Source organism: Oreochromis niloticus, linkage group LG22 (assembly GCF_001858045.2).
Source record: "Oreochromis niloticus isolate F11D_XX linkage group LG22, O_niloticus_UMD_NMBU, whole genome shotgun sequence".
NCBI lineage: Eukaryota > Metazoa > Chordata > Actinopteri > Cichliformes > Cichlidae > Oreochromis > Oreochromis niloticus.
The window spans coordinates 36,437,222-36,464,159 of NC_031985.2; the positions used below are offsets into that span (position 1 = coordinate 36,437,222).

At 44.3% G+C, this 26,938-nt stretch overlaps 1 protein-coding gene across 1 annotated transcript; it reads left to right on the plus strand.

The window, feature by feature from the left end:
- The first annotated feature begins 301 nt into the window (after positions 1-301).
- LOC102076359 (serine/arginine repetitive matrix protein 2) lies at positions 302-17,605 on the plus strand. The gene is made up of 4 exons (XM_019355430.1): positions 302-1,782; positions 1,865-3,485; positions 16,794-17,011; positions 17,457-17,605. Exons 2-3 carry the CDS (start codon positions 2,085-2,087, stop codon positions 16,962-16,964), a joined length of 1,572 nt encoding a protein of 523 aa, XP_019210975.1. The 5' UTR covers positions 302-1,782; positions 1,865-2,084; the 3' UTR covers positions 16,965-17,011; positions 17,457-17,605.
- Positions 17,606-26,938: the final 9,333 nt, after the last annotated feature.

The window sequence follows — 26,938 nt, forward strand, 5'->3', positions numbered from 1 at the left end:
AAATGAAAAAGCTGAAAATTTAAATAGTTAAAAGTTGAAATGTAAATACTTGGTTTTTGCATTTTATAATTTATTTATTAAATTTATGTGGAGTGAATAAATAAAAGTATATTTACAGTGGCCCCTAGAGACAAAGCACGTACAAACTCCAAAGCACGTACAAAGTCTGAAGCACATACAAACTCCGAAACACGTACAAACTCCAAAGCACATACAAACCCCCAAACCCCCTAAAACTGAAAAATAATGTACATTTCAGAATTGTACAAAAAGGCCTTTTTCAGGGAACACAACATGGGTTAACAATTTAAAGCTGTTCCTCAGCAATAGAGGTTGATCAATAGAGGCTGGTGCTACTAATTCCTAAAGGTGTTCCAACTTTGCTGGATTACTTGCAACACCCTCTGTATGCATAAAAGCAGTGTTGGAACACACTGTTGTACTATACTCTCATTAGCATCAGTTGAACAGTTTCACAAATGGTAGTGAAAGTAGGAAGAAAGTAGTGTATTGTTACAAAAATAGCGAGAAAAAGGCAATTAACAATGGAAGAGAGACAGACCATCATTACTCTTAAAATGTACACAGCAAATTCTGGTCTTTGGAATAAACTCTCTGGGAGTTCAGATTAATTACATTTGAGTGTACATGCGTGACCATCGAATGAACTCTAGTGCAGAGTCTTTCCCGGGAGTTGATTTTTCAACTCTTTATGAGTTAAAACTGAACTCTCATGGAGTTAAATTTCTACTACCATATAGAGTAAAATGTAACTCATAACTAGAGTTAATTTGATATTAACTCTTTTATAGTGTTTCTCATCAAATGAAAAAAGGTTTTAGGTGGAAATTACTACAAGACACCATACTGGTTATTATGAATGTATGAATTTTATTTATCAAAAATAACATTCAAAATTGAATGCTGCATGGATTAGCATACATTCTGTGTAACAGTACTGTAATAGCGTAACATCCATCATTAATGGCAGCTAAACAGTTGAGACATTGTGTGGTCAGATTGGCCTAGCATTGGGGGAAAAGAAAAAAAACAGAATTAAAGAAAAAAATCACTACAGAATAAGCACTTCATGTAATGCATGAGGAAGACTATAAATTCTCCATTAAGCCAACAAATCAAATAATGCAACTCTCTGACACAACATAAAATTGTGAATCACACCCATATGACATTTGGGCATCAAAACATTTGTAATGTCTTAATTTCTCCCTTTCTAGGACCAGTATCTTTTTAGGAATAGTTTCATTTACCTGAAAAGCATGAAAATGATCATGGAAACACGTTTCATGCTCAACCATAACAAAAATAGCTTTACCATCATGCAAAATGATCGAAGTTATCTTGCTGAAAACTGGGATGTTTTCATAAGTGCCTGTACAAACAAAAAGCCCAACACGATATTCAACTCCACTACACTTTACCCAGTTTGTGAGTTTGACAGTGTTCTGTAAATCAACATGAAGATATGTGTCAGGGTCCTGGGTCTGAGCGACCCAGGATCCCTGAGCAGTTATAGACTTATGTTACTTATGTATTTTTGGTGTTGCTCCCCCTTTTCCCTATGCTTGTACATATGTGTGTGGGTGGCTGTGTGTCTGAGCACTCGTTTATAGGTGCCTTCAGGCCTGGTGGGTGTGGCCCTGCTAGGGGACTGGCCACACCCGAAGCCACGCACCTGCTGCTGATCAGGCCTCGTCGGGGGAGCTACTTAAGAGAGTCTTGGAGCTCCCACTGGCGCGGGATCATTGCGTGAGACTCCACGTTAGTCACCCAGTTTAGGTTTAGTAAGTTCATGCCTGCTATTGTTAAGTGTGCTGACAGCTGCCGCTATTGTTCCCTGCAGGAGGAGCGTGGGAGGCCTGAAGAGCGGCGAGCACCGGGAGTGCGACACACGGGAGCAGAGAGCACAAGGAGGACACGTCACGGGAGTCTGGGGAAAACACGGAGATTTATTATTGTTTGTACCACACACTGTAAATAAACACACTGTTCGCACACAGAGCACCACGCCTGGGTCCTCCTTCCCTACATCCCCACGGTCTGCCAGCACAGACCGTGACAGAATGATCCCGCCAGACATGGACCCAGCGGTCTCTGAGGAGAGGCTCAGGAGGGAGATTATGGACAGGGTTTACAGACTCTGTGAGTTGTGGTGGGAGAAGCCCGCAGAAGGGTTGCGTCGCGCCGTGGGGAGGCGGCTGCAGGAGACGCTTTTTAAATTCCCTTGGCTGGTTGACGATCTCAATCCTGTCGTCATGGACTTCCTGCTTTCCACCCTCCACCTCCACTCTCCTCCTCAGGCTGCTCACCAGCCCAGACAGCTGGTGGATTCAAAGCCTGACACGCCGGCCCCGACGTCTACCCGGAGACGACGTTTGCGCCGCCAGCGTTCCTCACCGCAGCCTAATCCACGGACATCTCAAGAGCCGGCTGTGGTGAGCAATACGGACATTTTTTCATTTCCCTCACCATCTGTTTGTGTGTCTGCAGTGGACGATGACGCTGCCGTAAGCCATCCGACGGCGCAAGTAACATCACCTCGGTCAGAGGTCTCCACACCACTCGCTGCTTCACCATCTGCAGTTGTAGCGCCGCCGTCATCTCATCCGCCTGCAGTCACCCTTCTGCCATCTTCTTCACCGGCTGCTACGTCACCACTCGGACCTGTCCTGCCCGAGCAGGAGCTCAGCTCGCCGGAGCAGCTGCCGGAGGAGCTCAAGAAGCCGGAGCCGCTCAGGGAGCCGGAGCTGCTGCTGGAGGAGCTCAGGGAGCCAGAGCCGCCGCCGCTGCGTTGCCAGCGGAGGAGCTCGACCAGCGGGAGGAGCCTGTGCTGCCAGCGGAAGACCTCGGCAAGCCGGTGGGACCCGCTCAGCCGAAGCTGGAGGTTAGCGAGCTGGAGCTGGAGCTCAGTGAGCAGGAGCAGGAGCTCAGAGAGCGGGAGGAGCCCGCACCGCCAGCTGCGAAGCCCTGCGAGCCGGAGCATTAGCTCGGAGAGCGGGAGGAGCCCGCACCGCCAGCTGAGGAGCTCAGCGTGCCGGAGGAGCCAGCGCCGCTGCCGGAGGAGCTCAACGAGCCGGAGGGACCGGCGTTGCCAGCAGAGGAGCTCGGCCAGCGGAGGACCTCAGCAAGCCGGAGGGACCTCCACGTCTAGCGCACCCTCCACGCCATCCACGTCCAGCGCGTCCACGTCAGCGACCAGCGCGCTACACTGCTGCTCACTGTTGCTCGCCGGAGCAACGTCGTTGCCGTCGGACCCGGGGCAAGCCACCGGAGGAGCAGCACTGCCGCCACTGGACCCGGGGCAAGCCGCCGGAGGAGCAGCGCCGCCGCCACTGGACCCGGGCCAGGCCACCGGAGGAGCAGCGCCGCCGCCTCGGGATCAGGGGAAGGCCACCAGAACCGTTTCGCCGCTGCTGCCGGACCCATGGCCGCCCGCCGGAGCTGCAACGCTGCCGCCATTGGAGGTAGGCCACCTGAACTCTTTTGTTGTAGTGATGGGCCGCCTGGGACTGTTTTGTGGCGTCTTTTCTTTTTTTTGCACCGCTGCTGGATGCGCGGTCTGACTTTGGGACTGTGAACTGTGAGGGTTTGTTATTTTGTTGTTTCTGCTTGTTTTGGTTCTGAAGAAATTGAAGTTTATGGAGCGACTTATTGGGGAGACCAAATAAGAGGGAGTTGCAATAATCGATCCGGGAAGTAATAAGACTATGGACAAGGATGGCAGCAGCATGGGGAGTAAGGAAGGGACGAGGTTGGTTATTGTTACGTAAGACAAAGTATGCAGCTAATTTATTATCTGCATACTTTCACTTACACTTCTTGTGTTTCAAGTGAACACATTTTAACTGGACCAGACTCAACTGCTTTTAAACTCATACATTCCCAATGATAAGCAAATGCAAACTTTTGTTTCCTTGCAAGTGATACAGTCAAATTCTTAAAGTTCTTAACACAGTCTTTGAAAAATATGTTTGGCTTCAAATCTCATGGTCCAGATATGAATGAGAGGACTAATCTTTCGAATGCACCTTGGATAGTGGACCATGAAATGATGTTTTGGAATTAAGTTGTTTAATGGGTATAGTTCCTCAGAGTCTATGGTGTTCAATAATCAGGTGCTTTAAATACACAGTCATTCCTTCAGTGATAGAGTATGAGAAAACAATGTTTAGAATGTGCAACAACAAAAGCAACAAATGCCAGTGCAAATCATCCTCTGGTACCAGGCCACCAAATTTCAAAGGTATGTTTGTGATCAAACAAAGTGTTTGTGATGCATTTAAACCTATTCCATGTCCTGCACGATCCAGATTAATATTCATTGGTTTATTTTTCTTTTCTATATAGCCATAATTAAAAGCATTTATCCCATTTAACAAGCTATCTTTAGAGATGAGGTATTCAATTAAATATTGAAATAGCAGCTTGACTTCATATTGACCAACCCCTTCCAAAATATCATGCATGATGTCAACGGCAAAATTTTCCACAATATTGAAATACTTTAATGAATTAAGTATACTCTTTCTTTTTATGCTGAATGAAGATGTTAATGTTGGATCATCTACCAAATAATTATAATGTTGGTTATTCAGAATTGGAGATCTTAGAGGTAAACAATGTCGTCCTCTGAAAAATCTGATTGAGCTGAAGACTGACCAAATAAGCAAAATCTACAAAAATAATTAGCTTTAAACAATTCCAAAAACCCAAGAATGGTATGCATCCCTAAGTTATCACCTGTAATTTGTGCCAGAGTACCAAATACAGGAAATTTAGCAAATGGAACAGCAATCCCACTCGTCTCTAATATTTTCAGGTCCTTTACTAAGGGTTTCAGGATTTCATCAATTCCATATTTTTTTGCGTCTTGTGCATAAAATAAGGATATCAGATGAATGTTCATTAAAGCTGAATTCAGACTGGGAGGAAGATTTCTAAGGATAAAGTAAAGGCAGCCAACTTTGTGTATACCCTTTTTTGAACCTAAAGAATTTGCACACTCAAATTCGTCATAGTACAATTGTACTTGGATAGCAAACTTACTACCTGAAAACAAAGGATGATTTTTGAAGTAGCTTCCATCACAGAAGTCCTGATATGTGTCAGACTGGGTGCATATTTGCATAATCTCACAAATACTTTCATTCTTAAAAATGAACTGGACTGTTTTCAATATGGGAATATATATGAATTTGTCATTTACTGGGACTTGCTGATAGGTTCCAGTTTTGATACATTGTCTAGTATCATATCTTACTCCTAGGTGCAGTTCAACTGGCTGTACCATTTCCCATTTATCTCTAAAATATTTTTTACATTTGCTTTCAATTCAATCAATTCAAGTAACTAAAAGGATTGTCCAAATGTTTAAATAAATCTACTATGGCTGATCTGGAGGGACTGTCATTCGATAATAGGGTCAATAATTGTTCCTGAATATTAGATTGCCAATCTCCCACAAATTTCTCTAAGTTCTCAACTGTAGAAAGAACTACTGTATTTGGTACACCACTTCCTAAAAGTCTGGCAATAATGGAGGCGCACATGTCCTTGCTCTGATTTGAGAATGAAGGGCCTGCTTCAGAATTTTGGCACTGAGATAATGTGAATGGTGTTTCATCATTTAAGCACTGAGAACTACTAAGCTGTTGGGTATCATGGTCAGAAGGGGTCTCATGAGGCACACATGTGTTAACAGTAGGGATGGGTATCGTTTAGGTTTTATCCGATACCGGTGCCAAACCGGTACTTTTGAAACGGTGCCGGTGCTTAAACGGTGCTCAAACCGGTGCTTAAAGAATGGAGAACAAAAAATTGGTCCAAAAACCTCTCATGTTCAGCTGGTTTTTTTTGTAAAAAGATAACAATGTTAGCCTTTTCTGCAGCTATAGGGCATATATGGTCTCACTCTTGGCTGGAAGCAGTGCTTAAACAATGGAAAAAACACAAACTTTGTCCACAAACCTCTCATGTTTAACTGTTTTCCACTTTTTCTTTGGTCATTTTAGCCTTTTTGGCCAGGGTGAAGGGAGTATCTGCCATCAAACAAGAAGACAGCCGCATGTAACTACGACGGTGTTTGCTAGTTCACCTTACATGCATTAATGTAATAATGTGGTTAGCGTACTCAACGTTAATTACACACGAACAACATGAAGCTACTCACACAGAGGAGAACGGCTGCTGCTGCCATCATCATCCGTCATCATTTCTGCTACGCTGACAGGGCTAGAGGCCAGGACTCTCCTCTTCGGGTTTTTTGGGGATGTTGCTAACTCCAGGTATGATAACAGGCGCCACACCCGCAGTAGATGTGCACGGTGTGAGGTCTCGCAGCAAGCTATCAAACACGGCGCATTTCTTGGCTTTAAAAGAAAACGCTATGCGTCGCCAGGTGTTTCATCAGATTCGAGGTGTTACCTCCTTTGACAGTATCACAGTATCAGCTTAAAGCACTTGTTGCAGGCTGCTGAGTTTGCATCTTTTGCTGTGAAGTACAGCCAGACTTTTGATCGCTTCGCCTTGGGCATTTTTAATCTGTAGCTCTGCTCTAAAAGAATGTACGTACCTGGCCCCGCCTACTATCCTCGGAAACGTAAAAAGATTGGCTAGAATTGGCTCAGGAAAAAAAAAGCACTGAAATAAAGCACCGAAAGGTGCACTGCTTTTCGATCTGGTTACTACCGTTTATGTCAGAACCGGTGCCATCATGGCACCGGACACCGGTACCCATCCCTAGTTAACAGTAGCATCTATCTTACTCAGATGTCTTCTAAATCCATCAACACCTACGCCCTGCCTGTGATCAGGTACCCGGCTGGGATAATAAGCTAGCCGAAGGAGGAGATAGAAGCCACTGACATCAAGACAAGAAAGCTCCTGACCATGCATGGAGGGTTTCACCCCAAGTCCAGCACCCTGAGGCTGTACACTAAGCGGAAGGAAGGGGGCCGGGGACTGGTGAGTGTCAGCACCACAGTCCAGGATGAGACAACGAACATCCATGAATACATCACGAAGATGGCCCCAACTGACAGCGTGCTCAGTGAATACCTCAGGCAGCAGAAACCCAAGAAAGAGGAGGAAGGCGAGGAACCATCATGGAAGGACAGGCCCCTGCATGGTATGTACCACCGGCAGATAGAGGAGGTGGCTGATATCCAGAAATCCTACCAGTGGCTGGACAAAGCTGGACTGAAAGACAGTACAGAGGCACTAATCATGGCAGCACAAGAACAAGCTCTGAGTACAAGATCCATAGAGGCTGGGGTCTATCACACCAGGCAAGACCCCAGGTGCAGGCTGTGTAAAGATGCCCCAGAGAAAATCCAGCACATAACAGCAGGGTGCAAGATGCTAGCAGGCAAGGCATACATGGAACGCCATAACCAAGTGGCCGGCATAATGTACAGGAACATCTGTGCCAAGTATAACCTGGAAGTCCTGAGGTCAAAATGGGAGATGCCCCCAAGGGTGATGGAGAATGACCGAGCTAAGATCCTGTGGGACTTCCAGATGCAGACGGACAAAATGGTGGTGGCTAACCAACCGGACATAGTGGTGGTAGACAAACAGAAGAAGACGGCTGTAGTGATCGATGTAGCGGTTCCGAATGACAGCAATATCAGGAAGAAGGAACACGAGAAGCTGGAGAAATACCAAGGGCTCAGAGAAGAGCTCGAGAGGATGTGGAGGGTGAAGGTAACGGTGGTCCCCGTGGTAATCGGAGCACTAGGTGCGGTGACTCCCAAGCTAGGCGAGTGGCTCCAGCAGATCCCGGGAACAACATCGGGGATCTCTGTCCAGAAGAGCGCAGTCCTGGGAACAGCTAAGATACTGCGCAGGACCCTCAAGCTCCCAGGCCTCTGGTAGAGGACCTGAGCTTGAAGGATAAACCGCCCGCAGGGGCGAGATGGGTGTTAGTTTTATAGATATATATATATATATATATATATATATATATATATATATATATATATATACACATGTATATATATTTAAAGAGAGAGAGAGCAAGTCTTATTACACACTACAGTTGCAGAGCAAACACACATATCCCTTTTTGGAGTACGGATCCTTTAAAGATGGGTTCTTGCCAGTTTTAAAAATTCATAGAATAAATATCATGCCTCTTACCCTTCCTTTTCACGCATGTGAGCTACAATGATGTTCACCATTAATCGCCTGGTGGAATCTTTCAAACTTTCAAACACCTCTGCTGGTTTGGAAGTCAGAATCTGCTCCACTGTCTAAACACATTTTATCAACATCTTGGCCACCTACAGAAAAAAATACCTTTACTAATATGAAACACAACATGTGGAAGAAGAAGAGGCTGTTTATGGTAACTTTACGTGAACTGTGTTAATCCATAAACACTTTCTTACATTGAGTTAGCCTGCCCATATGGAAAAGATATATATAAATCTTATAAAGTTTGTATCTGTCTTGTGTGAAACTTGTATGAAAAGCATACAAGAGTGAAAACTTCTATAAAAAATTTATTTTATAATTTAAAAACATACGTTTCATTTATAATTATATAAATGAAGCTTGTATGTTTTGGATACTTACTAAAACAGTATATGAAAGTATTGAGAAAGTGGCCACTTTCATGAGTAAATCATATAAGCCTTATATGATTCACTATATGAAGTAGGCCACATCTTATGCAAGTCTTTTATAAGTTTTTTCTATTTCTTTTCGATATGGGTGTCCACACTAGATATCTATTTAGCAAGGCTAGGTTTAGCAGACAATGTGACCGTATGTTTGCCGTGTCCTTGTCTTTTCACTTCTGGAGACAGGGCTGTGTGCATATCTCAGTGTGAAGCAGGACTAACTAACTGATGTTAATGGTACCTTGTCATCTCATCAATGCAGGCTGCACCTCTCTTTGGTTAAATACGGCCATTAAATTACTGTAGTTAGCTAACGTTAAATGAAACGTTAGTGTTAGAAAAAAGAAATAGAAATAAACATTTTCATTGACAACGTGAAATGTGTTTCTTAAAATACGGTAAGATAAGTTAGTTAGCTAACTTTTGACTAACGTTAGCCTAGCTGCTATCACCGAATCAGCGTAACATGCAGAAAACACATGTAGTGTTAGTTAGTTAACTATATTTTTTACTTATGCATCCATGTAATCAAATATATACTAATAACGTCACAGAAAATCCCAAAGTAAATAAAGTATTTTTACCTTCTACATGTCGGAGTCCAAGAGAGAAACACAGATAGGCGCGGTAACGGTCGACAGGCAAACAACACCAGCAACGCGTTGAATTAGACTCCTTAGCACCCAGTGAATGAACACTTAAATATTACACCACTTTAGAGTACTCCCCAACACTGACTGTAGTATAAGGTGAAAAATAAACTCCCGGAATGTAACTCTTGCGCACTTTTATGCCTAACTCCAGAATATTTAACTCCAGAGATTTGCTGTGTAGGTCTTACATACAGAAAAATTACAAAGAAAGTCAAGGTGTCAGTGAGTACAGTTTCCTTCACCATCAAAAGGCACTCAGAAACAAACTCTGACGGGAAGAGGTCTGGCAGACCCAAAGACACAACTGAATCAGACAGGATTCTGAGAATCAACAGTTTGTGTGATAGGTGGCTCACAGGACAACAGCTTTAAGCACAGCTTAATAGTGGTCGTAGTAAGCAAGTCTCATTTTCAACTGTGAAGAGAAGAGTTCGAGCTGTTGGTTTGACAGGACGAGCTGCAGCAAGAAAGCCATTGCTAAGACCTCAAAATAAGACAAAGAGGCGTGCGTGGGCCATAAAACACCTCCATTGAAAGACTGGAAGAAGGTTTTATGGACTGATGAATCAAAATTTGAAATCTTCAGCTCATCACGCAGGATCTTTGTACGCCGTTGAGTAGGTGAAAGGATGGTTCCACAGTGTGTGGCATTGACTGTCAAACATGGAGGAGGAAGTGCAATAGTTTTGGGCTTTTTTGCTGGATCCCAGGTATGTGAGTTGTACAGAGTGAGAGGCACACTGGACCAAAACGGCTACAACAGCATTCTGCAGCACCATGCAATACCCTCTGGTATGCACTTAGCTGGTCAACGGTTCATCCTACAGCCAGATAATGACCCAAAACATGAGTCCAAGTATGCCAGAACTACCTCAGGAAAACAGAACAAGATCGTAAGCTTGAAAACATGGGGTGTCCAGCAGAGTCTCCAAACTTAAACCCCAGCGAGCTGGTTTGGGATGAACTGGACAAAAGAGTGAAAGCAAAGCAACTTACAAGTGCCACATTTATGAGACATTTCAGAAGAATATTTGATATTTTTCTATTGTAGAAAGAATGCCACGGGTGTGTTTAGCTGTTTTATCTGCCAAAGGCGGTTACTTTGATGAGTCAAAAGTTTAGAATACATTTTGGTCTATGAATTGATTCCATGATTTCTTTTTAAACTCCAATTGCTTTTTTGTACTACGAGTTTCCATTTCATTCCAGACTTCCTAATGCTTGTTTTAATCATTACCATGATAATACATTTCTGCTTATTACACAGAAACTGCTCTTTCCAGGTAGTCATCACTATTGTTTAAGTTTGTTTTACAAGGTTACTATAATGGTTATAATGTTATTAAATAGAAACAGGGGGTTTGGCTTTTGCAGTTCTGTTTCCTTCTTATTACATAGAAACTACCACAGGTATTTACATAATAATCCAGAGCATAACCATAATATTTACATTATTACTTTTAAGCAGAATGCTGGGAAAATAAGGTAGGATTAATTCAAGCATTATCATATAGAAATACTATCCAAATATGATAAAACATCAGCCAATATTACCTTATTATTATGAGGTAAATCTATAACTATGTGTAATTTCAAACGCAGACATAACCTGCTAGCAATAAGAAGATAATCATAATGTTACCATGGTATTACGCAATCATATCACATCCAGAGCTTGTGTTTTAGATGAAACGTTTACACAGTAGTATGTAAAGGTTTGCAATTAAATGTGTTACACATAATAATAACCACTGGTAATTTGAAAAACAGCACTGTGAATATCACCAGGAAGAGGAAGTGTCACAATACTGCTGTGATCCAATAGCATAACATGTGTTAAGAATACACCTGAGAGAAGATGTAAAAGCTAAGCCAAATTTTCCATTATACTGATATGTATTTCTTTACCTCTTAATGAATTTGGGAGTATGTTTCTCCAGTTGTGAATTTAGATAGCATTCTATAGTTTGTTCTATTCTCTGTAAGACTCTTCTCTGGGAAGCGACAGGCACTGGTAATGCTAAATAATCTACCAATCTACACTGTAATTACACAGCTGGAATGAGATCTTTACTGCTTGCCTCAAATAAGGCTTAAGTTCCCCCCAGTCACTGTGAGAGATGTGTATAAAGCCACAATGATAGTCAGTACAGAGGAAACCTGGATTTAAACCATTGTAAAACCTGTAATATGTTCCTGAAAGTGATTGTGCCCACTTAAGAAAGTTAAGAGACACTTATTCCATTAACAATCATTATTAAAAGCAATAAACCAAACATATGTCCCCTTTTCCTTCCCGAGAATTAGTGTAAAGCTGTTAAATGTAAATCTGCACACTATTCAGTTTTAGTCATTTTTACACTTAGTTGTAGAATTGAATTTTAACTCAGTTTCAGATTACATCTGGTCCCACTAAAATTAGAGTAAAATTTACTCTATGGCCAGTGTTAACTTTCCAGTGTTAATTCTACTCAGTTTAGTGTCAAAATTAACAATAAAATATTTAACACCGGGGTTATTCACACTGCTCTGAGACTACACTTTATAGAGCAATTTTTATCCAGATTTAGTTTAATAATAATAATCTAATGTGTAATAATATTTCACTTTTATTGTTCTGTAGTGTTGTTGTTTTTTTTCATATTCATCATATGATGCTGTATTACTAAACTGCTTTGATCTATCCTATATTATGGAAATAACTACAAACATACAGGTTACAGTAACAGCATTTATGTCTCTCATTTCAATGTCATTTCATCAACATAAATCCTTACAATTCACTCAAAAGCCAATTGAACAGTAGCATACAGTGCTGTGATGCTCACCAGAGAAAGCAATATGGCACCACAAAGAGAGCAGTGTCATTCACTCCGTAAGACATTTGTATGTCAAAAGGCCTGGGATAATGCAGGTTGCCAACATGGCTCTCTAAAAAGAGCTGGAATTCCCATTACTACTGTGTATAGATTCAATTCAATTTTATTTATATAGCGCCAAATCACAACAACAGTCGCCTCAAGGCGCTTTATATTGTACAGTAGATTCTACAATAATAAATACAGAGAAAAACCCAACAATCATATGACCCCTTTGAGCAAGCACTTTGGCAACAGTGGGAAGGAAAAACTCCCTTTTAACATGAAGAAACCTCCAGGAGAACCAGGCTCAGGGAGGGGCAGGGCCGTCTGCTATGACCGGTTGGGGTGAGAGAAGGAAGACAGGATAAGGCATGCTGTGGAAGAGAGACAGATTAATAGCAGGTACGAGTCAATGCAGACAGGTCTATTAACACATAGTGAGTGAGAAAGGTGACTGGAAAGGAAAAACTCAATGCATCATGGGAGTCCCCCGGCAGCCTATGCCTATTGCAGCATAAGTAAGGGAGGATTCAGGGTCACCTGGTCCAGCCCTAACTATATGGTTTGGCAAAAAGGAAAGTTTGAAGCCTAATCTTGAAAGTAGAGATAGTGTCTGTCTCCCGAATCCAAACGGGAAGCTGGTTCCACAGAAGAGGGGCCTGAAAACTGAAGGCTCTGCCTCCCATTCTACTTTTAAACACTCTAGGAACAACAAGTAAGGCTGCAGTGTGAGAGTGAAGTGCTCTAATGGGGTGATATGGTACTACAAGGTCGTTAAGATAAGATGGGGCCTGATTATTTAAGACCTTGTATGTGAGGAGCAGGATTTTGAATTCAATTCTGGATTTAACAGGAAGCCAATGAAGGGAAGCCAACATAGGAGAAATATGCTCTCTCTCTAATTTTAGATATGTTGCGCAAATGGAACATATTTGTTTAATATGTGCGTTGAAGGACATGTCTTGGTCAAAAATGACTCCAAGGTTCCTTACAGTGTTACTGGAGGCCAAGGTAATGCCATCCAGAGTAAGAATTTGGTTAGATACCAGATTTCTAAGATTTTCAGGGTCGAGTACAATAACCTCAGTTTTATCTGAATTAAGAAGCAGAAAGTTAGCGGCCATCCAGGTCTTTATGTCTTTACAACATTCCTGCAGTTTAACTAATTGGTGTGTGTTACCTGGCTTCCGTAAGTCGGCAGTGAGCTGCAGGATTGTTGGTATTTTGAGGTTGTCTGTGTGTGTGTGAAAATGCAAATTCGGAAGCTGTGAACTGCTTAAACCACCGTTGGTTTCACAAATACTGCTGCGAACATGGTTGAATGCGTGTATTTAAGACACCGTTTATTTTTATTAGAGGGTTATAAATAAAGTTTTGAGTTGTTGCAGTGGACTTATAGTAATTGACTGAGTTTTGATATATACTGAGTGCACTGTACAGTACCTAAGACCGATATATTACTTTCAATAGTAACTTCTCTTCAGCAAACATGCTGGTGTGTTTTATTTTTCCATTTTTGTGTGTGCTGTGAGAATTATTAGAGGTTTCAATTGTTTTTCTTTCACTTGCTGTTTCTGATTCTGAAAAGCATGTCTGATAAAATACTCTTAGGAAAGCGTATTTTGAGTGATTATAAGTGTGTGAATGTTGTGACTGGATTTGAATGATTCTGTGTGATTTGTACCAAATAATAAATAAGTAATACTAACACTATGTGGGTTCATAGCAGAGTGCGTGAACAGAGGAAGTCTGAGAGAAGAGAGTGTGTGTGTGTGTGTGTGTGTGTGTGTGACAGGAACTTTGCATGCCCATAAGTCTGAAATAAAGTCTGCTAACAGACAGATCAACAATGGATAATATATCGAGTGCGTGAGAGAGTATGACCATGCAGCATTTAAAGTCTGAAAGTACTGACCTTACTTTGAGTTTGATTCTGTAAAAAGTGACAAAAACATTAGCGTCCGCTGTATACTGCATGGGAAGAAAATATCTTTATACAGCGAAAAACCCTAAACTTCTGAGCAAGTACCTAGCACTGTCACGGCGGGGTACGCCGGTGTGTTTTGTTGAACGGATCCAGAAGCAGACACTGAAGAGGTGTTGCAGGTTTTTTAAAAAAGGGATCCTTTATTTGGATGATGGCATGTGAAAAATATTGAAACTAGAAAAACTAAGAAAACTATGAAACACTGAGAAATACTGTGAAACACTACGACTGTGACTATGGTGGAGTTAACAGACGACCTGACAAAGACGTACAGAAAACAGAGGACTTAAATACATGCAGGCGGTGATCAAGGGAAGTGGGAACACATGGGGAAACAGCTGACTGACATGAACCTAATGACAGGACAGGGGAAGTGAAACGAAACACAGTGAACAAAGAACACAAGACTCCTTCAAAATAAAACAGAAAACATGGAGAAAAAATACAATAATCAAACGAAATAAAACTAAAATGCACACAACACTGGGTCACAGATTCAGTACCATGACAAGCAAGCTGCCACGGGAATGTGAAATTTGCAGAGAAACCCCCAGATCCCAGACACTGTGACACTATCGCTGTGGCACACCTGCACCAGGGCGAACCTCCGCCTGCTCCACTCCTGCTAAACAGGTGAAAATAGATTTAAGAGCGACAGGACTTAGTGCTGCTGAGTCTTTGATTTTATTTATTTTCTGCTGTGTTTTACTTGCATCTATTTAAAAGAGTGAGTTTAAACGTAAAAATTATTTTATTTTATATGCTGGAATATGCAGAAAATAGGTTAAAAGATCAAAACTAATAAAACAAGTTTTAAAAAGAGACTTTTTCATGTGATTACATTTTATATGATGGATTATGCAAAAAAAGTAGAATTGGGCTGAAAGAGCTATTGCTTTAATATGTATTCAGGTTGTGTATCATGTTTTTAATAAGTAACTAAGTAACTAATTACTTTTGAAAATAAGTAAAGTAATGGGATTACTTTTTTGGAGAAGTAATCAGTAATTAGTTACTGATTACTTTTTTCAAGTAGCTCGACCAGCACTGCATGCTAGTGACTGCAATTTAGACATCATGCCAAAGTCGTTCTACTCTCTAAGTACATTTGAATTTATTATGGATTTCGGGTATTTTATGCTTCCAATCAATATCAGAATGTCAATCTAGCCACCCAATCACATAATAATATAAAAACAGCAAAAGACTAACGTCTGATTGTGGGCACTCTTTCCAGAGATGAAAATGATAAAAATAAATTTAAAGACATTTTAAATTTTACTGTAATTTTAATTAAACTTGTTGCTAGCATAAAATTTAGCCATGAAGCTGAGCTGCTCTCAGGAAAAAATATTATATTCAGTACAGTTTTATTTATACAGCACCAAATCACAACATCAGTGACCTTAAGATGCTTTATACTGTAAGGTATAAATAATACATACAGAGAAAAACCCAACAATCAAATGATCGCCTATGAGCAAGCACTTTGGCGGCAGTGGGAAGAAAAAACTCCCTTTTAACAGGAAGAAACCTCCGGCAGAACCAGGCTCAGGGAGGGGCAGGGCCATCTGCCGAGACCGGTTGGGGTGAAAGAAGGAAGACAGGATGAAAGACATGCTGTGGAAGAGAGTCAGAGATTAATAACAAGTATGACTCAATGCATAGAGGTCTATTAACACATGTTGAGTGAGAAAGGTGACTGAAAAGAAATACTCAATGCATCATGGGAATCCCCCAGGAGCCTACAGTTATTGCAGCATAACTAAGGGAGGATTCAGGGTCACCTGGTCCTGCCCTAACTATATGCTTTAGCAAAAAGGAAAGTTTTAAGCCTAATCTTAAAAGTAGAGATAGTGTCTCCCAAATCCAAACTGGAAGCTGGTTCCACAGAAGAGGGGCCTGAAAACTGAAGGCTCTGCCTCCCATTCTACTTTTAAATACTCTAGGAACAACAAGAAAGCCTGCAGTGCGAGAGCGAAGTGCTCTAATGGGGTTATATGGTACTATAAGGTCATTAACGTACTATACTATACTATAAGGTATACTATTGTTTTTTCTTTATTTTTGCTGCTGTTAACTATACTGTCCACTGCCATAACCAAGCAATTTTGCCACTTGTGGGACTAATAAAGGTTAAACTTATTTTATCTTATCTTAAGATAAGATAAGTTGGGGCCTGATTATTCAAGACCTTGTATGTGACCTTGTATGTGATTTTAAACTGAATTCTGGATTTAACAGGGAGCCAATGAAGGGATGCCAATACAGGAGAAATATGCGCTCTCTTTCTAGTCCCTATCAGTACACTTGGTGCAGCATTTTGGATTAACTGAAGGCTTTTCAGGGAGTTTTTAGGACATCCTGATAATAATGAATTACAGTAGTCCAACCTAGAAGTAAGAAATGCATGAACTAGTTTTTCAGAGTCACTCTGAGACGGGATATTTCTAATATGTGCCTTGAAGGACATGTCCTGGTCAAATATGACTCCAAGATTCCTCACAGTGTTACTGGAGACCAAGGTAATGCCATCCAGAGTAAGAATTTGGTTAGATACCATATTTCTGTCGCGGCCTGGAGGATCAGTAGGACGCTGATCATCACTTTCTGCTTTTCTCTCTCTCTCTCGCTCTCTCTTGCTGAGTCCGCTGAGCCATACCATGGACTCAGCGGACTCAGCCCCCACCCAGCAGCCGGTCATCTCTCCAGAAGCTATTTTGGATCGGCACAAACAAATGTTGCAGCACATAAATCAGCTTCTGGTAAGCCCACCCAAACCATCAGCGCCTGTCTCTTCGCAGTTACTGGCTCATGAGCCTCCTGCGCCCGGGCCTCCCGTTTCTTCGACACCTGCTCTTTTGGGTGAGTTCCACAAATGTGCGGGGTTTTTTACACAAGTGACATTACAGTTTAGACAGCTGCGGAGGACTTATGAGAGTGACAAGGCTTAGATTGCTTTTTTCCTTGTTCCTAGTTGCTACGTGGTCAAGCATTAAATTGGGCGCAAGCCGTGTTAAGGACTGACCCTCAAATAGCCTATCCAGATTTTCTCTCCAAGTTTAAAAATGTTTTCAAGAGAGGCACGGGGGTTGAAGCAGCTGCTCACCGGCTGTTAAATTTAAAGCAGGGAAGACAGAGCATGGCAGACTACTGTGTTGAATTTTGGACCTTGGCTGAGGAGACTGGGTGGGGGCAACCAGCGTTGATAAGTACCCTTCTGAATAACCTATGTGACGAGCTAAAAAGGGAGCTGGTGATGAGAGAATTGCCTGTGACTCTTGCTGATGTTATGACTTTGTGTGTAAAGGTGGATGAACACATGCGAGCATGTCGCGGAGCTAGAGACTACAACTCCCAGAGGCCTCTAGGACATGGGGAAATGGCCTCTGGCGGAGGCGCGGCCAGTGGCGTGGGAAATCGGGACAGGAATTATGAGGACGAGGGTGAGCAACCCATGCAAATAGGGCACTCCAGATTATCCCCTGAGGAGCGACAACGTCGGTGGAGGGCCGGTGAGTGCTTCTACTGCGGCCGCAGAGGCCATATTGCCATCTCTTGTCCAGCGCAGCCAAAAGATTGCACCCGCCAGTCGAGAGGAGAGTACGGGTGGGCGAGGTTTCCTGTTCACGGTCTCCTGAATCATTTCTTCAACAGATTTGATTCAGCCATGAGGCAGTCTTCAACAGCGGCTGCAGACTCACCCACCCCCACTGCTGCTGTTCCACCTCTGACACCTCAGACAATTCACACCTCCTCTACTCACCCTGCTCACTCCTCCCCACCCCCAACAACAGCATCCAATACACACTCAACACAAGCCTCCAGCCTGTCTCTACTCAACCACCCAGGTTAGGAGGGAACTGGGGAGGATTAAAGCCAAGATGGCAGCAGGCCCAGATGGCATCAGCTCAAGGGTCGTCAGGTCCTGCGCAGACCAACTGTGTGGGGTGATGGAGCACCTCTTCAACCTGAGCCTGAGGCTGGGGAGAGTCCCACAGCTCTGGAAAACCTCCTGTGTTGTACCAGTGCCAAAGACTTCACGCCCCAAGGACCTCAACAGCTACAGGCCGGTGGCTCTTACATCCCACCTGATGAAGACCCTGGAGCGGCTGGTCCTGGAGCGGCTGGTCCTGGCTCAGCTTCAGCGTCTGGTGAGCTCATCACTGGACCCACTTCAGTTTGCCTACCAGCCTGGCATTGGAGCGGATGATGCCATCATTCACCTCCTACATCATTCCCTCGCTCACCTGGAGACCACTGGGAGCACTGTGAGAATCATGTTCTTTGATTTCTCCAGTGCCTTCAACACTATTCTTCCCAAGGTCCTGAAGGACAAGCTGGAGAACTCAGGAGTGGACCATCACCTTACTACCTGGATTTTGCAGTACCTCACCGACCGACCACAGTATGTGAGGACTCAGGGCTGTGTGTCGGACAGGGTCGTCTGCAGTACGGGGGCCCCACAGGGAACGGTTCTGGCTCCGTTCCTCTTCACCATCTACACTGCAGACTTCTCCCACAACTCCACCCAGTGCTTCCTGCAGAAGTTCTCTGATGACTCTGCAATAGTCGGCCTCATCACTGATGGGGACGACAAGGAGTACAGAGGACTGACCCAAGACTTTGTGGACTGGTGCCAGCTGAACTACCTCCAGATCAACGCCAGTAAAACCAAGGAGCTGGTGGTAGACTTCCACAGGCACAAACATCCTCCATTGCAATCACTGAACATACAAGACATTGAGGCTGTGGACAGCTACAGGTACCTTGGTGTTCATCTGAACTACAAACTGGACTGGACTCATTCAGACGCCCTCTACAGGAAAGGGCAGAGCAGGCTGTACCTGCTGCAGAGACTCAGGTCGTTTGGAGTAGAGGGCCCACTCCTGAAGACCTTCTATGACTCTGTGGTGGCCTCAGCCACCTTTAAGGTGTGGTCTGCTGGGGTGGCAGCATCTCTGCCAGGGACAGGAAGAGACTGAACAGGTTGATCAGAAGGGCCAGCTCTGTTCTAGGATGCCCTCTGGACCCAGTGGAGGTGGTGAGTGACAGGAGAATGGTGGCTAAGCTGTCATCCCTGCTGGACAACATCTCCCACCCCATGCAGGAGACTATGACAGCACTGAGCAGCTCCTTCAGTGGCAGGCTGCGGCACCCACGGTGTGGGACGGAGAGATTTCGCAGGTCTTTCCTCCCCACTGCTGTCAGACTCCACAACAAAGACTTCAACTGATCAAACACACACATGTGCAATAACACTAAGTGCAATACTCTTTTTCTGACAAAGCTGTATTTTTACTCAGTTGTATTGATTTATTGATTTATTGATTAGCATTCAAATATCTCAGTGAATACAGAATAAAGATTACCACAAAGCAAGAAAGCACGAGACAAGGCTAATCAAAAGGTATTGGCTGAAGCATTTGCTTATTACGCCAGTTGTATAAAGCATTTGCATTCTATTTTTATCCTATTGTATATTTTATTCTATTTATTCTACTGTATATAGTATTTTATTTTATTCTATTCTTTACAGTTGTGTACAGTATTTTATTCTTATTGTATTCTAATTTTGCTATATAACTTTTGCACTGTCCACTTCCTGCTGTGACAAAACAAATTTCCCACGTGTGGGACTAATAAAGGTTATCTTATCTTATCTCGTCTTATCTTATCTTATCTCCACGTTTAATGCTTGCGGCTAAGTTAACTGTTCACTCTGTTTCTCACCCGCTCCATGCACTGATTGAGTCTGGGGCAGAGCAAAATTTCATTGACGCCTCATTTGCTCTCAAAGTTAAACATGGAACCGCTTCCACACTCACTCCAAGTCACCGCCCCTCAGTGGTCAGCATCTCCCGGATATCACCCACATTACAGAGCCAATATCCTTTACCCTCTCTGGTAATCACTCTGAAACTTTGTAGTTGTTTGTTTTCAAACCTCCTCTCACACCATTAGTTTTAGGGTACCCCTGGTTACGTCAGCACAACTCTGTCCTGGACTGGAAGAAAGAAAGTATTCTGGGGTGGGGAGAGGAATGCCATATGTCCTGTCTAAAAGCCGCAACTCCACCCGTGAACCCGCAGAGTAACCCCCCACCTTCTGAGTCACCCGACCTTTCTTCTGTGCCTTCAGTCTATCATGATCTTAAGCAGGTTTTTTGCGAAGATAGAGCACGTTCACTTCCCCCTCACCGGCCCTACGTCTGCGGAATCTACCTTCTCCCGGGCGCACCACTCCCAACCAGCAGATTATACAGTCTTTCACAGCCAGAACGGGAAAGCATGGAAAAATACATTAACGAGTCTCTCGCCGCGGGTCTAATTCACCCATCATCATCCCCTGTTGCTGCGGGTTTCTTTTTTGTTGCAAAGAAAGACAAAAGCCTATGGCTGTGCATTGACTATTGTGGTCTCAACAACATCACAATCGAAAATGAGTACCCTCAGCCGCTATTGACCTCTAAGCCTATGAACTTCTCCAGGGAGCCACAATCTTTACCAAGCTGGATCTGCGGAATGCTTACCACTTGGTTAGAATAAGGGAGGGGGACGAGTGGAAGACGGCCTTCAACACACATTTAGGCCATTTTGAGTATCTTGTCATGCCGTTCAGCCTCACCAATGCCCCAGCTGTTTTTCAGGCCTTAGTCAACGACGTGCTCCGGGATTTCATCAGTCACTTTGTCTTCGTCTATCTTGACGACTTTCCTCATCTTTTCACGCTCAGTCCCCAAACATGAACGCCACGTCAGACTGGTTTTGCAACGCCTCCTCAAAAATCGTCTATTTGTGAAAGGAGAGAAGTGTGAGTTTCATGTAACTACTGTTTCCTTCTTGGGCTACATCATCGAACAAGGTAATCTCAGGGCCGACCCAGCTAAGGTTCAAGCTGTCTTTAACTGGCCCGCCCCATCAAACCGTAAGCAGCTCCAAAGCTTCCTGGGTTTTGCAAATTTCTACCGACGTTTCATTAATGACTATAGTAAGCTTGCTCTGCCACTAACCCGTCTCACTTCACCCAAGGTTCCCTTCTGCTAGGAGGAGTCAGCTCTGAAGGCTTTTGGCCACCTGAAGGAATGTTTCGCCTCGGCACCCATCCTCGTCCAACCTGACGAGGAGGTGGATGCCTCGGACACGGGGGTGGGGACTGTACTCTCCCAGCAACAAAATGGTAAGCTCCATCCCTGTGCTTACTATTGTAGAATTACAGGAATTATTTTACGGTTACTGTTCATAACCATCATCTTTATCATTGCATTAATTATCATGTCATCCAAGCATTTATTGAAGTTGCTGGCATTATGTTATAATTTGTATTACAGGGGTTATCATAATCAAATATTAACATGTTTATTACAGGTGCAGTTACAACCACTTTAAATCGTTGAGTTAAATCTATAATTTTAAAAGCTTATATGCTGAGTATATTGTTACAGTAAAACAGTAGCTGAGCAAAGGCCTCAGTGTATTCAGCAACATATTGCACTAGTCTACTTGACAACAGGTGACGGAAGGAGGACAAGTCCATGGGGACCTCATCACCATATTTGGAAAAGGATGCCAGAAAGGGGAACTCCTGTCTCTGCATTTATCTCTTAAAATTGATCATTATCTGTAGAAGAGGCAAATAATGTTCTTAAGATACAAATTATGTGCTTGTAAACGCAAGAGGGGGCGTTATAATACCCTGATGTTATAAAAGCAATCTGAAGTGTATTTTTGGGCGGGGATTTACAACTGATGTTTTGCAGTCACATCTCCCCACGCTGCGTGTATTCATTAAAATCAATTGTTTGACCGACCTCTTCTGGACCATCATTGTTTTACTCTCGTCCTCAATTTCGGACCCGTAACACTATTCACGCCGTCTCACTCCTGCAGAACAAAATTATGACGTTGTGGACCGGGACCTGTTAACCATCAAGCTCGCCCTGGAGGAGTGGTGCCACTGGCTAGAGGCCGCGGCTCAGCTGTTTGTGGTTTGGACAGACCATTAAATTTTGGAATATATCCGGTCAGCGAAGCGGCTAAATGCCCAACACCTGCCACCCTGGGGTCCACCACACCGTTTCATTGATTCAACGCTTCGCCTGGTGGCCCTCCCTCGCCAAGGATCTCCGCAAATACATTGCTGCCTGTCCAGTCTGCGCTCAGAACAAGAGTGTTAATCAACTGTCCTCTGGTCTTCTTCAGCCCCTACCTACGCCAAGCCGCACCTGGTCTCATTTTGCTGTCGACTTCATCACGGGTTTGCCACCTACGTCAGGTAACTCTGTCATTCTAACCTATCATTGACCGTTTTTCTAAAGTGGCTCACTTTGTTGCCCTCCCTACCCATATGGAAAAGAAATAGAAAAAACTTATAAAAGACTTGCATCAAATGTGGCCTACTTCATATAGTGAATCATATGAGACTTATATGATTTACTCATGAAAGTGGCCACTTTCATATATTGTTTTTGTAAGTATCCAAAACATACAAGTTTCATTTATATAATTTTTCTAGGGATCTTATATCTGTTTTCACTCTTGTATGCTTTTCATACAAGTTTCACTCAAGACAGATACAAACTTTATAAGATTTATATATATATCTTTTTTGGGAGGGCTACAGGATGGAGCAGCGTTCTTGGATCCCGCAGGCGACGCTTCTGGACAAGAACATGGTGAGAAGCCTGGGGGTCGCCGGGAGGGGGGGGGTTACTGTCACGGCGTGGAGGATCAGCAGGACACTGATCAGCAGTTTCTGCTTTTCTCGCTCTCTCTCGCCCTCTCTCTCTCACCGGGGCGGAACTCATTGCGGGTTCATGCCCTTGGCCCACGCCCCTCGGAGGAAGAAACACCTGAGCCTCATTAGTGTGGCCAGCATTTAAGCCAGGGAGCGACTGCAGTTCTTCGCTGGATCGTTGTGTGACTCGCGTTAGTGATGTCAAGCCTCAGCAAGTGTTTTCCCGTGTCTTAATGTTTTTGTATTAACGAGCGTTTCTTTGTGTACAGACTCCCTGGACTGTTTCCCCTGTGCTTTCCGTGTGACGAGTGTCGGAGAGAGAGACTGGTTTCATGTGTGGATTGTTTGGAAAGAAACGAGTGCTTTCCCCTGGATTTCACTGGACCCCTCACCTTTTGTATATAGCACTGCCCCGCACCCTTATATACACCCTTTGGATGTTGTAAATAAATTCTCTTGTGTGCGTCTGACCTCGGAGTCCTGCATCTGAGTCCTCCACGTCAACCGTAATATTTTCTATGATTTTCAGGGCCGAATACAATAACCTCAGTTTTTTCTGAAAGCAGAAAATTAGAAATCATCCAGGTCTTTATGACATTCCTGCAGTTTAACTAATTGGTGAACTCCATAACTGACCTCATTGTGAGAAGAGGACTTTCCATTTATGTCATGAGACGGCTGTGTGCAGGCAGGAAATGGACCCAAATGTGAACTCACAGTGACGGAAAGTAAACTCAAAAGAACACAGCTTTATTGCTGGCGAGGAGATACAAAGAACAAACCTAAACTGGGAAACTCTAGGAACTAATCACACAGGGAAAAACACATGGAGAGACACACAGCCATGAGGGACGAAATGTCACAGAACTGAGGGAGATTGAAATACACAGAAAGATAACGAGGGCGTAAAACACAGCTGACACTAATAATAATAATGAGACAGGGGAAGAGCAAACATACCATGATGTACATTGACGAGAGACTGCCAAAGTAAAACAGGAAGTACACAGAGACGCACACTGGAGAGGGAGAGAACACGGAGGAGCACGAGGGAGATCACAGACTGATTATGTGCATATGGGGAAAACACGGAACACAAGGAAGGGAAACAAGGCACAAGAACTCGCATAACTACATAAACACAGCCACACAGAGAGAGACACAGAGGGCAGCTACACAGGGGGAGACTACTAAATAACCAGGAAACTAAACAGAGAATACAAGAAACTCAGAACAGGATAACTAAGACTACCAGTGAATCAGACCATAAACCATAATATAAATGTTACCAAAACACGAGAAACTCAGAAAGCTGGGTCAAACTAACCCAGAACCATGACAAGCTAACATGAACAAATTGGAGTCTTTTAGATAAATATGATACAAACCACTGCAGCGCAGTAACTGTAATACCTACACCATGTTCTAATCACACTAATAGAATATTATGGTCAACAGTATCGAACGCTGCACTGAGGTCTAGCAGGACAAGCACAGAGATGAGTCCACTGTCAGAGGCCATAAGAAGATCATTTGTAACCTTCACTAAAGCTGTTTCTGTGATGTGATGGTCTCTGAAACCTGACTCTCACTCTTCAAATAAGACATTCCTCTGCAGATGATCTGTTAGCTGTTTGACAACTACTCTTTCAAGAATTTTTGATATGAAAGGAAGGTTAGACTGCTGGGTCTAGAGATGGCTTTTTAAGTAACGGTTTAATTACTACCAGCTTGAAGGCCTGTGGTACATAGCTGATTGTTAGAGATAGGTTGATTATATTTCAGATTGAATCATTAAAGCAGTTTTGTAGGAATGGGGTCTAAAATACACGTTGATGGTTTGGAGGAAGTAATTACTGAAGTTAACTCAGAAAGATCAACTGGAGAAAAAGACTAAATGAATATCAATGATACTGAAAGTAGCTGCAGATAATGTTACATCTGTGAGATGATTATTGAGTAATTTTTTCCCATCCATCCATCCATCCATTTGCTTCCGCTTATCCTTTTCAGGGTCGCGGAGGGCACTGGAGCCTATCCCAGCTGTCATAGGGCGAGAGGCGGGGTACACCCTGGACAGGTCGCCAGTCTGTCGCAGGGCCAACACACAGGGACAGACAACCATTCACACTCACATTCACTCGCACATTCACACCTAGTGACAATTTCGATTATCCAATTAACCTATCCCCACAAGCTGCATGTCTTTGGACGGTGGGAGGAAGCCGGAGTACCCGGAGGGAACCCACGCAAACACGGGGAGAACATGCAAACTCCACACAGAAAGACCCTGGCCTGATGGTGGAATTGAACTCAGGACCTTCTTGCTGTGCGGCAACAGTGCTAACCACCGTGCCACCGTGCTGCCCTAAGTTTTTTCCCTAATGGTTAAAATCCGGGAGTAAATGTGGGTGCGAATGGTTGTCTGTCTCTGTGTGTTAGCCCTGCGACAGACTGGTGACCTGTCCAGGGTGTACCCCGCGTCTCACCGCATGACAGCTGGGGTAGGCTCCAGCGCCCCCCGCGACCCTGAATAGGATAAGCGGAAGTGAAGTTTCCTCCCCATCTCCAGCTGCCTCCCTCTTGTCGCTCCACCACAGTCACCCACACATGCAGGGCCTTGGGGTAGGGGTGTGTCACCAGGGTGCGGGGGAGGCATCCCCCCCCCTCTGTCCCTTCTGGCTGCCTCTGCCTCAATTTTATCCCACAACTTAGACATTCACATTACTCACACTCTCATTACACATACATATAGGATCTTGGGGGTGGGCACGCCACACAGAATCCAAATTACCATCAGGGTGTACACCTCACCCCTGGCGTCGTTGCCCACCTCTCAATTTTAAATACACGTAGACATTGAGGGCTAGCAGGAGGGGCTATGCGCCTATCTGCTGCTCTGGCAGGTGGCTCCATGCCCTCCTGGGTTTTAAATGCACCTTAGAACACACATACATCAACACTACATATGAGCGGGTGGAGGGAGGTTTGGAGTCTTCACACACCCCCGTTCTCTGCGGCCTGCTGGAGCGGGGGGGCTAGGAGGAGGAGTTGGCTGTCCGACTGGGGTCTGGAATGTGGGGCCTCCCTGCTGCTGCGGAGTCGGGGCGGTCTGCTTCTCCCCACCGCAGGGAAAAGGGTAACACCACCTGGGTCTGGGTGCAGTTTCCCCCTCCAGGGGCAAGGGTACCTAGACCCGGGGCTTAGAGTACGCTTGGGGAGAGTGATTGTGTGTACAGCGTCTCTTTATGTCTGTCTCCGCGTTGGTTGAGTGTGGAATAATTGCCTATGAGAGCATGAGGGTGGGAATGGATGTTTGTATCTGTGTGTGCCTGTATGTCTGTGTCTATATGTCAGGTTGGGTATCAGACGCCACCTCTCTGGGGACATCTCAGGCCCTCCAAGGTTTGGAGGCCTATCTCCCCCACCACTTCCCCTGCCGGTGGTGGACGCCCTCAGACATCGGTGCGTTGGTGGTTCTCTGTGTCCGGGGGTGGGCGCCCAGGTACACACCGGCTCACTCCTTGGCGGCTGCTTATCGGGGCCTGGAGCCTGGGGCTCGCTCGGGCCACTTCGGAGGCGGGGTGCCCTCGGCCTCTCGGCCCGGGGCTCGGTCACTCAGGCACAGCTGGCTGCCGGCGGAGCTCACGGGCACGTCACTGCAACCCCCCTGGCTTCTGCTCCGCGGCTGCTGAGTGACCCCTCATCTGGGACTCTCCTCAGCTCTTTCTGGATAGTGACGCGGCTGCCCCTCTGTTGGTCTTCCTTGGTCTCTTGTGTTCTGGGGGCCTCTGGATGTCTGGAGTTTTGATCTCCTCCATACCTGCTTCATGCCCTGGAGGACGGGGCAGTGGCCCCCCCACACCCTCTAGCAGATCATTACATGAAGGAACCTTTTAAAAACAAGCGCGTTCATGCTCACAGGTGTACACACAGGTGATCACACACAAACTACACCCTTTTTGGCTCTTACCTCAAAGCACACTGTGCGCTGTCGATCTTACGTGCTGCACAATAATGTTTAATATTTAGTATTTACTGTCATATTCCCATAGA

What these genes read in the sequence shown, in the direction of transcription:
- LOC102076359 (XM_019355430.1), top strand. Translation starts at nt 2,085, where the DNA reads ATGATCCCGCCAGACATGGACCCAGCGGTCTCTGAGGAGAGGCTCAGG. An exon ending in CAACGCTGCCGCCATTGGAG is followed by an intron (nt 3,486 to 16,793) that starts GTAGGCCACCTG and finishes TCTCTTGCTGAG; the next exon opens with TCCGCTGAGCCATACCATGG.